We start from the raw sequence: 12343 nt of genomic DNA, 5'->3' as shown, positions 1-12343 counted from the left end.
GAACTCTTGGATTGCTGTGCTGCGCAAAATCTGCACAGTTTTCTTCTAAACACCTTTCTTTCTTAGCATAACTCATTACTCACAGTGTGCCACTATAATTTATAGATGGCTGTGCCTCGAGGAATGAAATGACCTCTGTCACTAGCACATAAATAAGGCTTAGGAATGCCAGGATTTTCATATCAGATGCAGTAGGCTTCTTTCAGCATTTATATAGAAATAGAGGCATGTTATAGATTTATTTAAGGCTGCAATAGTTTCGCGAACGTTATGTTGCCAACATTACTGTCTGAAATAACAAAATTGGAGCCCAAAGATGGGGGAGAAAAGCACACATGATGGCTATTAAAAAATAACTGGCTGTTTAGTCAATACAAGTTCAGAAATGTTGGCCGGTAAATCTCAACGCTTCTGTAAGGTTTGACTTGATTTAAAATATATCAATAGATATTCTATTATGTGACTAACCTATTACCTGGAGACTTTCTGACGGATAAAAAATAGCATAGATATCAGTCACTTGAAAGGTGATTAAAAAAAAATAATATTATTGCTTGGCTGTAGTTTTTTTTATCAAGAAATATATAGAGAAGATGCTGATTTCAGGCTATAAAAGCATTGAGATCAAATTCAGGGTATGCACAGGTAGACAAAGAGTAGATTAAAAAAAAAAGGAAGCAATTTTCAAAACGCTGCAGAATTCTGCATATTGGGGGACAAATTCCGATTCGAATGTCACCGATGTGCCCTGTCATTGTGCAGCCGTGGGGATGCTACCCGTGGGGATGCTACCCGTGGGCTGTGCATAGAGAAGGGGAAGGAGAACCGGAAAGTGCCCCTGATTCATTGTCTCCTCTCTCATATGGCTTTTACCAGTGGGGATCTGGCCCCCCTTTAAAGCTGCCTGACAAAAAAGCCTCCCACCTGCATCTTTCCCGGGCGGGTGGAAGGTTATGAACCGCCTCTGTGAGGCTGAGATTGGTCTGACTCTCCCTTTAACGGCATCACTTTTCCTTTGCCCTACCAAGGCTTAATAAATTGCTCCAGGTTTACACCACTGGAGGTGAAAGGAGAGTCTGCCGCTTTCTGACTCTTATTAGACACCCAGAGTGGGACGGCAAACATGGCAGAATGCTTTTTTTTTAATCTTTATTATGTAAAACTGAATTCCCAGTTACAGCTGAGGCTTCATTGCTTGGTTTTCACCAGTGATGATTTATGGATAATTATAATTAGTCAAATAGGCCGTGAAGACATTTAAAAAAAATCTAGCAAGGAAGGGAACATTTTAGTCTCACTAAACCCACTAAATTAAACATGTGGGTTTCAGCAGAGGACAAAGAAGGGCTTACTGAAAACTTAATATAATAAAAATGGTCTTATAAAGATTTGGTGATGCTACTAGTTAACAGAACTATATTTTCTCTGAATCCCTCAGGATTGTTAAAACTGGATTTGAAGTGATTGCAAGTGAAATTATTTTGATGAAAATATCTCTTTGTAACACAAACTTGTCTTAAACTGGCAGAATTGTCTGCCTCATGTTATACTGTAAGTGAGGGCAGCATCAGTCAGATTCTGAACTCAGGAGGCGTAATTATGAGGAGAAATGAGAAAAAAATATCTAGATTGTGCTACTGTTATAAATGACTCATCCTTTCAAGAACTGGAAAAAGCTTATTCACATTTCTTAAATATCTTAAATATCTCAAAGAAGAGCTGCAAAATGCCAAGACTATTTCCAACCTACTTTTAACATAAGGCCATTATTCCTGTTTATTCTTTCAGTTCGTTGTAGCATCACTAATGGCGCTCTGCCTATAAAAGTTATGAACCTAATTTAACTTTAAAAGTCTTGTTTCTGTACCATGAAAGGTCATGAATTCATACACAAGTAAATTTTTTTTCACATCTTGTATTGGCTTCTGTTTTGGTTTTGTTGTTGAAAGTAGATCTGTGTTGCTATGTAAGCCATCAAATATACTTCTTAAAGATTGTTTTGTAATGAACTCTATCTTTCAGTATGCTATTGAACCAAGAATTTGGAATCAGAGAGGCAAAACACCATGAAAAAGACCATAAAATAAACCTCCCTCTATTTTAAAATGTACCATCTTTCTTTTCTGTGAAAAGATGTTATTGTGTCTCTGGTCCATGAGTATAAAAATTACTGAGTGCATATAGCTGAATCTGCCTCTACTGCAAATTCTTATTGCTGCGAGATACCAAAAACATACTAAGCAAAAATTGGCTCAGGCACTACTCATACCAACTTCGTGGCATTTAAGCTGTAACGTAAGTGCAAATATTCAAGTTGTCTTTAGAAAATAGTTAAATGGATAGCTTCCGTGAAAGTCACCGCAATTCGAAGAAATCTTACAGACCCTGAATCTGGTAAATGCTATTTAATAATCTTGTTGCGAAACAGTTTCAGTATTTTTTCTCTGCAGTAGTTGGGAGTATAATGAACGAGAAGCAGCACTAATAAAAACACAATAAAGATTTAAGGAAAGGATTTGATTCCCCCCGAGTGTTTGACTTCTTTTGCCGAAGGCGGGTTGGCATTACCGTATCTCCCAATCTGAGGTTTACGCCGTTCATCTCTACGTAGGAAAATGACTGCAGGGTGGTGTCACGCTGAATCTGCTCTTTCTTGCCAGGGGTGGACAGGCGCGACCAGACCACCATGTACTGCAGCGGCGGCTTTGAGGAGGGGTGGCTGTAACTGCACTTCAGGTGGACGCGACCTTGCACAAGCTCGGGAGTTACCACTGGCTGCAAAGCCAGGCTTGTGAGTTTGTCTGGAAGAAAAAAACAAAAGAAGGATGTAGCACAAAATGCTGTTTTAATGTTACAATTGTTCACTCAATAAGAAGATTTCAATATAACTCAATGTGAGAGAAAGGCTACATTTTATATTCTTGTGATTTGGTTATTCACCATGTAAGCAAGAAAATGTATTTCATATTAAACGCAAAAATTGCTAATTGTGTCCTGACTACTCATTGTATTATAACATTTTTGTGAGGGTGAGGTTTTTTTAATTTTGCAGTAGGATAACTGTTTTTGAAATGAAGCATTCGGATTAATACAAATTAATTACTCTGGCAAAGGCCATCATCTTTGCATTCCCCTGAAGCAAAGCTTTTTGATCCAAGTTTTGCAATAAGTACAGAAGCGATATGAGAAATCATTCTGTTGCAGAGGTAAACTGACTCTCAGAGAGCACCCAGCCCATATTGCCATGCTGCGAAGATCTTTTCCAGGCTGTTCTGGGATGTACCTCGGCTGAGCCTGCTCAATATAGTCTCCCTCTGCCCAGAATAATGCCACTGCTCTAAAAATACAGCCTGCTTTCTGTCGGCTTCGACAAGTAATGAAACCTGAAATTTTCCTTCTGTTAAACTCGCCTAGAAAGTAAAAACAAAAAGATGTATAATGCTGTAGGCTGATGTTCTTTCATCTCTAGAGACCCGGACTCAAACGGAACACGGAGCTGGTTCAGAAGCTTTGAAAGGATAAATTAGGAAACTTTTTTGGAGGAGTGTAGAAAATATTATGGAAGCCCAAGAGAATAAGGTATGAGACTGTTACAGCAGAATGAAAAACCAATATGTTAACATCTGTCCAGGGCAAATAACAAGAGGTAGGAAAAAGAAACAAGTTACTTAAAATATGAATAAGGGCCAGTTGATTATATCCTTTTCTCTGTTGTTTCTAAGGGAAGCTGCCTGAAATTGTGGCTCACATCATGACTTTCTGCAGGAAATTATTCCAGAAGGACAAAGTTAGGTGATCATCTCACGGGAGGATGTGAGCAGAATTGCAAGCATGTACGCTGCTTTTCCCAGCCGTGTCCTTTCTGCCAAGCTATGAAGCTTTAAATTCATTTTGTTTTGCAGCTTGGAAGTGCTGAACGTTGTCCTGCTCCCGAGCCTCCAGCGGATGGGGCCGGGGGATCGACCCCGGCAAGAAGCTGTGATGGTACCAGCCAGACCCCGCTGCGTAGAAGCTCCTGTGGTTCAATGATCACAGCTGAATTTAAAACAGTGAGTTAACAACCTCCAATAAAAAAAACCCAAAACTTTAGCTTTGAGTATTTTCCATCCAATACATGATAATGCAAAAACATCCTAAAGACAAGAAGTTAAAGACTTGGGAGAGCTGAACCTCATGGGAATGGCTGGCAGAAAGGTGAAAGCTTCAAGAGCCATGATAAGAAAAAAGCAGAAGGTCATTGGTTTGGGATAGATGGGAAGGGATAAACTTTCTTTTATGCAAAATGCAGGCAGATTTACGTTACTAAACAGGTACGGATCAACAGAAAGGACAAAACTAATCACCCAAAAGGTATTGGTAAAAAATTCTTCAAACAAGGGTAGTGGAAATCTTATAGTTTTAAAAAAGCCAAGCTGAAACTGGAAAATGACTGTATTCAGTTAAAAAGTAATTTCGGAGAAAAAATCATGGAACTTAAAGAGCAGTTTCATTTATTTTAATGGATATTTTTTATTTCAAATAGTGAATTAATCTCAACTTTCTTTGAGCCTTTTTCCTTCTCCTTCATGTGGGAATGTTAAAATATTGATAAAGATAAGAAAATAGATCTCTCTCTCTTTAAAATTTATTTAAGCTCGAATTTTGCCTGATTGAAAGGTGATAACCCTAGTTTCTCAGTGTGTCATGTCTCTGTCCAAAAATGCTGAAAGGGAAGTATAAAGATAATTTTTTCCTTTTGAGAAAGAGCTGTCTTTTCTGACTAAATCTATATGCACCTGAACATGCTCCGAAGTTCAGAAGGTTTAACGGAGTGAGCAATTGCTTTCTGCTATTCCTTTGTTTCCTAGCTACCAAACAGAGGTTAGATCTCTTGTAGTAGGCTGAAAATTATTTCTGATGAGAGTAATTATATAAATGTCATGAAAAAGATGTTATCAGTTTGCGGTTTTTTTCCTTCCAGAGTTTCAGAATTATCTTTTTTTTGGGGGGGGGCGATACTGGATTACTGAAGATAAGAACAGACCTTAGATGCAGTATCCTGGATACAGTGCCTCAGTAAAACCGAGATGCCTCTGCTCACTAGCTGTGCAACTTCAAGCCAAAGTGGAGCCAAAGACAGTAGGAAAGGTTACATGTGAACTGTAGCCAAGCAAAGAACACTTCAGTAATACACACCAAATTACATTTTGCACTGGTAATAATAGCTATTGCTCAGGAACACCTTGGACCACCGCTGATTTATTTTTGACATGGTCTGCATCTTACTGGGAGCGATGCTTGACTCGCAAGGTCACCGAGATGTGCATTGCAATACCAGGAGCTTTGAATACACAGCCAGAGAGGCATACGCAATCTTACAGGCAAATACTGCACCGATCCTCACCTTCCGCGCAGTAGCCCATGCATCCTTGAGTAGGTTGCAGGAGATAAACAAAGAATTCGCCACAGTTCCTGACAGCGACGGGTATCCGAAACAAGCAGCAGTCCTTGGTGCCCCCGAAGAAGACCTGCCAGGTGGCACAGGCCGTGAGCCTCTTGCTCTCACCGGGAACCGGCAGGGATTCAGACTTCAGTGACAGCCACACCGGAGCTTGTGTCCCACATTTATTCATCTGAGGATGCACACAAAAGAAAATGTTTACAGCAAACGTAGTAGGGCTCTGTGGAGAATCACTAAAATGCAAGGCTTTGAGTGTGGTGAACTTGGAAGGTCAGTGAAAAAGCTGTGTAGGTGGGCATGAAAATGTCTTGCTCAGTTTAGAGAGGTGACTTTACACAGATAAAATTCTCAAAGAGCACAATAACTGGATTCCAAAGTATTTTCCTCTATTTTGGTTGTTTTGTATGAAAAACATGAAACATGTAAGCAGGTTAGATCCCTTCCCTGTAAAGCACACTTTGGGCCGTATCAGCTGGCCATTCCCACCCATGCTTCATCTGCGGCAGAAGAAAGCCAAGGCTGACAGGGCACAAGGGACAAGAAGATGTTAGGTCCACCTCGCAGCAGGGCATCGCTATGCTCAGAGCATCACGTACCAGTACCTTCCTCCAAAACAGCTACAGCTTCAGCTGCCATTGTCCTGACAGCTTCTGCCCCACCCCTCCAGCACATACTGGACACGTCTTTGGGGTATGAGCTTCTCCTTCATTCTTGAAGAGAAACACATATGCAGGATATACAACATACAATATATTCCAGTGATGAGACACTGGCACAGGTTGCCCGGAGAAGCTGGGGCTGCCCCTGGCTCCCTGGCAGTGTTCAAGGCCAGGTTGGATGGGGCTTTGGGCAACCTGGGCTAGTGGAGGGTGTCCCTGCCCATGGCAGGGGGTGGCACTGGATGGGTTTTGAGGTCCCTTCCAACCCAAACCATTCCATGGTTCTACGGTTCTATGAGTCTACGAAACACGTGCAGTATATACATAATTTGATCAAATTTTCAGGGATTTTTGACCTTTAGGCTTCTATCTGTTAACAGATCCCCTGAATACCCTGAACACAGGAAATCCCAAAGCAGAAGCGGTTGGTCCTAAATGGTTTAAACTACGGCATTTTGAGTCACAGCTGGGAGAAGCTGCACCAGATGTACCTTTCCCTACTTACAGATGGATGTTCAGGCATTTCAGATCTGAATTGCCCTCTGTACCTGTCAGACTCTTTCCACTGACTAAAGGGATATGATTATCCAAAGCTGTCTTTAATTTAAGTACCTCAGTGAGAAGATTAGGAATAATCAGAGCCTAATAAAATATACATAGCCAATTACAATGGTAACTCGTTATTCTGCACTGTTACCTATCATTTGCCAATATGCAAAGCATACAGATATTTGAATGAAAATTATTACCAAATGCTGACGATAATTTCCTCTCAGATATAGGTCATATTCTGCAGAGCACGACTGCTGCCGTTGCTTTGCATTTCTTCAGCCAGAGATAGTGAAATATCTCTAATAGTCCCACTCGGGGGACAGGCTTCCTCCCAGTGTGAACATTTGGCTATATATCACATTGAAAAAGAAAACAAAAACCCTACCATTTTTTCCCATTGACCCAGGTTTGCTGCTTCACTTTTTAAAATCAAAAGTTGTTTGTGACAGCAGGGGAAGCGGTGAAAGTCAAAGGATAAATTTATTAAGTCATGCGTCAGTGCCCTCCTGTAGTTTGAATTTTACCTGGGAGCTCTACAAGCCAGAAAGCAGGGACGGGGGAGCGGAGGCTGCGCGCCCAGAAAAAAAATATACTTGAAGAAAGTAAAGCATATGGCATGACACAGTCTGATTTCCATTTGGAGCTAGTTATTGTCAAGCTTTTAAAAACAAGGATTCTAGAGAGACGCCATTAAAATTGTCCAAAATCTCTTTTTTCCCCCAGAAATGCGGCAGTGGCCGAGGCAGAGGGGCTGACGCTGCCCTCCCGTTCGGGTGTCCCCGGGGAGGAACAGCATGCTGGCAGCGTGCTAGCTGGGGAGAGGAGGGGATCAGCATGAAAGTGCTTCTACGTGGAATTTTAGATTAACCCCTTCCTTCCTTCCTTTAAAAGCCATGTTGTGTGTAACTTTTTAAGGGATTTGCTCTGTTTATTTATTTACAGCTTTAAGGGACAGCGGTGATTTCTGTGCTGGGTAAAATGCAGATGTCGGGAATTCATTGTACCCTGCTGAACTTCCGACCTAGAGAGTGGGAACTGATGTGCAGTAACGTGTTTCCAAAGCACATTTGTGAGCATACGCTTGTAATAACACAGAAGAGTGATGCAAACATCATCCAGAGCAGAAGCCTTGAAGGAAAACGGTTTGGTAAGGAGACACAGCGCAGCCTCCCCATCCCTCCCGGGGCGCTCCCCGGCTCCCACTGACCCCGCAGCTGGCACCGTCACTCCCTGCCCCAGGAGGAGGAGGAGGGATGCCGGCACCGCTCATGCCATGGCAAGCATTCCCAGTGCCGCTAACACCTGCTGCAAAGGGCTGCTGCCACAATTTCCTGACATTCAGTTGCTGAAAAGTGACCTTCATTGCTTTGAGGTGACTGGATCTCCCGTGTCTCAAAGGACATTTGTACTTACGGCTGAACAAACTGAAAAAAATACTCTAACAATTTTCCGTAGAAGACATTTTGCTGCTCAAAATGAGCCGTTGTATCCATTCGCTTCGGCCTTTACCAGCGTAACTGGCCCCAAGACGTCAGCGCTGCTCCATTGGGAACGCGGCTGCTGGGCTGCCTCTGGCACGCGCGGTGCCTCAGTTTCCCTGCCTGCTGCCTGACCTTGGGCAAATCACGTACTCTTTGTGCACCTCGCTTCCTTATCTCTAAAGCAGAGGTAGAGGTGGCTGAGATGGTAATAGCACTTCCCTGCCTTGCAGCAGCGCTGGAAAGATAAATTCATCGGTGAGACACCCATCTATCTGCTGTGCTTTGGGCCATGTAGATAAATAGACAGATGCAAGTGCATTCTGGCTGTGAAAAAAGACAAAATGTGATTCGTACATAAAAGTGGGTCTGTATCCACTGTTACGACACAGAGGAAAAAAAATTAAAATGCTGAAATAAGAGGACAGTGATTTTCTCCCTCTTTGATTTTATCCTTGCCACAAGTCTGTGAGCCATTTCGGTGCTGGAGAAAGTACGGATTAACACCACTGACGTCAGCCACCAGCGCTGTGTGTGCAGGCTTTCTGATAACCCCCCGCTGTGATCTGCAGCACCCCGGATTTGTTCTGGCGAATCTTGCGCTGAAAGTGTTCGAGCAAAATAGTTTATTATGCAATGTGCACAAATTACAAGCAGTAATGAATCCTATTGACTGACTTTGCGCCCAGGAAAAGTCAGACTGTGAGAAAGCAAGTTATTGTGACAGCATTACAGGATGGCCAAGGAAGAATTTTGGTATAAATCAAGTATTTCTGTTTTCCTGGCAGCTTTATGACATACATGCATTTATTTTCTGCTTTGAACTCCATGCTGTCCGTCTCAGTCAGGCAAGTTGCCCACGCTAGCCAAACGGATTTGCTGCGTGAGTCCTCTGTGAATTAGAGAACAGACCTGGGAAGGCAAGGGCAAATGTGTATTTATGTATTCAACCAGCGGTACAGATAAGAACACAAAAATAAAACAAAGAAAAAAATTTAAAAAAAAAAAAAGTCTGGGAGAAGAGACTTCAAAGAGCCAAAATTTTCAAGTCCCAGCTGTGGCATAATTAGCATTGAGTTTTGTAGCAGTCATTTGGGAGAGTAACCAGAAAACTGAATACAGAGGTAGTAAATGATTGGCATTTAAGATATAGCATTTACCTGCAATAACTACAGTCATTGCTGCTCTAAGAATAGCATAAAGCTGTGGGAATCTCAGACGATAATTCAGCAGCATTTCCAAAATGAGGAAGAGGAATTATGCAGCTGCCTCCACAGAGGAGCAAACTCCGCAAGTCTCTCGCAGGCAGGAGCTCGTGTGCTGGGAAGCCAGTGGTGAGGACCAGACCATGGCTTTGCTGGCACTCTCCAGGTGAGAAGAGTGTAGACTGCACGGCAGCGCGATTGCTGCACCGTGCGGAATATCAGCCTTTCTCACTCGAAATGGAAGCTATTCAGCAGGAAGAAAAATAAGCCACAATACCAGCGACACCGGAAAACACGTGTGTGCCCACGGTCCGTCCATTTAGTTCTGAGGACATTGGTAGGTCTAATGAGAAACACGCTCTGTCCCTGCAGACCCTGGAGGGTGAGCTGCAGTGGATGTCTGATTAACGCTCCGTGTAAGAGATCAGACGCGTTTGATTACTGCAGTTGACATGTTTACTCGGACTTGCCAACATAATAATTTGCTTGGCCAACATAATGGCAAGTTAGTGTAGTAAACTATATCGTTGTAAACCCTAAATTTAGGTCATTCAGTGCATCTGTATTAGGTATTCGATGACGCAGCTTGCACAAAGCAGAACTTATCTAAAACAAAAAGGAAGTTTTAGGCTGTTGCCAGGCTTCTTTAGTGCTCGGTATCCTTCCATACCTTATGCAATTATAATTACATGGTGTTTTTAATCTTCAAAGCATTTTATAAACCTTACCTAATTAATCTTCACCACACCTCTATGTGGCAGGTAAGCATTCATTAAGTATTTTTGATTCATAATTAGGCAGCAGCTAATCATTTAAATAATTCAGTTCAGAAAACCTAAATGAAAAAAAATTAAATTTGTTCCCCCTTTGCCAAAACAATGGGACAAATCATTATTGTTTAATCCAATGATGTCTCCTTCCATTTAGTTGGGGTTTGGAGAATCAAGTACTTTGATTGATTGAACACTCTAAGGTTCTGTATAATTGCACAAAGAAATCAAGCTTGATTGTTCTTGTCACTTGGGTATTGCACTGAAATTATGCTGTTAAAAATAAGTAGCACCATATGTGAGAAATGCATTGTTTTAGTTAGATGGAGATGGAAGGCTTTTTGGTATACTGTTGGTTGGCAGCTAAAGCATTGTGATTTTTGCATCTGTTATCCACTCTAAACTTTACTTTGCGTTAGTTTTTTGAATTTCTTTGTAGTAAGTTGAAGTAAATAAGATTTTTTTATTTCAATCTGGGGCTGAACTCCACAGAAATCAGTTTACGTCAGGAATATCTGTAGTAGCAATTAAACTGGTGCCTGTCGTGTGTTTCTTTTAAGTACATGCTTCTGAACAATAGAGGCTGTAATTGTAATTTCTACAGAAGGCATTTTGTGTGCCTGAAAAACAAACAAGAAAAACAAAGCCTCTTCATACCTACCATTATGATCTTGGAGTATTCACGTATGAATGCGAGAAAGAGAATTACAGATGAAAACATGAAATAATACCTTGAAAGTGTCACTTGCTTTTAAGTTCGCAAAACAATTGCAAATCAAAGTAGGATTGGATTCAGAGCAAAATAAAAATTGAAAAAAAATTAATAGTATGCACTTGAGCTATTGTATTTTGATTGTGAGTATAAAACAGTCTACAACAGGTTAAATAGAGGAGGAAATCAAACTGAGTATGGGAAAAAGTAAATCTTCTTCTCCAGGGGCTACAGTATTAAGCATCATAGGAAGGTTAGATTTGACACGCTTTAACATGACCTTGTTTTATATACTGAAGATTAGCATTTAAGCCTATATTTGAGTCTAGTATATATATAAAAGTAACTTTATATTGTTAAAAATGCAACTGTTGAGAAAACACCAGCCCTTACTGCATAACACGTCCTTCTTATGCCACATTTAGAGTTGTACATACATTTAGATTGTACACAAATTTGGAGATGGTTTTGCTCGTTTAGAGAATGACATTTCTGCAGAAGGATATTGGAAGTAATCTCGATATACCGTCACAGGCAGGTATTACTGGACATATCCAAAACAGAGTGTCATATCTGTAACTAACCTGTAGAAACCCTTGATGCAGGATTCTGGATTCTAAAAAATTACAATGACTGGGCTGGCTCATGGGAGAGAAATCACTTTAAAGTCTCACACAACCCGTGTTTGAATCCAGAAGTCCCTGAACTGGGGGCTGCTGAAGATTGGTAATGTACAAAGCTGAAACTATTCCCCTGCTCCTGCCCTTCCCTCCAGACACACGTATTCGGCTGCTGGCAAGGACAAGCGCCTGGGGCCAGCGGATCCCCGCTGTGGTGCAAGAGGTTGCCTGGAGGCTCCTGCCACGCACGCCAACAGGACTGCAGAAAATAAAGTGAACCAAAGTGAGGGGCTGCCTGTCCTGGTTTCAGCAGGGATAGAGTTAATTTTCTTCCTAGCAGCTGGTAGCGCTGTGGTTTGGATTTAGGATGAGAATACTGTTGGTAACACACTGATGGTTTTAGTGGTTGTCAAGCAGTCAAGGACTTTTCAGCTTCTCATCCTGCCCTGGCAATGAGAAGGTTGGGAATGCCCAAGAACCTGGGAGGGGACACAGCCAGGACAGCTGACCCAAACTGGCCATGGGATATTCCGTGGCATATGATGTCATGTTCCATATATAACTAGTGGGTGGGCCAGGAGGCAGGGCAGCTCAGGGTCTTGTGGACTATTGACTCTGGGTGGTGAGAAATTGTGCTGTTCATCACTTGTTTTGTATATTCTATTATTATTATTATTATTATTATTATTATTATTATTATCACCTTCCTTTTCTGTCCTATCAATCTGTCTTTATGTCAACCCACGAGTTTGGGGTTTTTTTCCCCATTTTTCAATTTTCTCCCCCATCCCACTGGGAGGGGGGCAGTGAGCAAACGGCCCTGTGGTTGGTTTAGCTGCTGGCTGGGTTAAACCACAGCACTGCCTTACGACTGGGAGGAAACCAAGAGTGAAGCAGTGGCTGCTCT

At 41.8% G+C, this 12343-nt stretch overlaps 1 protein-coding gene across 1 annotated transcript in view; it reads right to left on the bottom strand.

Moving 5' to 3' along the window:
• LOC129208032 (von Willebrand factor D and EGF domain-containing protein-like) overlaps positions 1-12343 on the bottom strand; it is a 184253-nt gene that overhangs the window by 128923 nt on the left and 42987 nt on the right. The window contains exons 3-4 of the mRNA XM_054830120.1: positions 5384-5612; positions 2569-2801 (exon numbers count right to left, since the gene is read on the bottom strand). Of these exons, the coding sequence (XP_054686095.1) occupies positions 2569-2801; positions 5384-5612 (462 nt within the window). The remainder of the gene's footprint in view (positions 1-2568; positions 2802-5383; positions 5613-12343) is intronic.

The sequence above is a fragment of the Grus americana genome, chromosome 6, assembly GCF_028858705.1.
Source record: "Grus americana isolate bGruAme1 chromosome 6, bGruAme1.mat, whole genome shotgun sequence".
Taxonomy (NCBI): Eukaryota; Metazoa; Chordata; class Aves; order Gruiformes; family Gruidae; genus Grus; species Grus americana.
The sequence above is the reverse complement of the archived record's forward strand: the minus strand, read 5'-3'. Positions and strand labels throughout refer to the sequence as shown.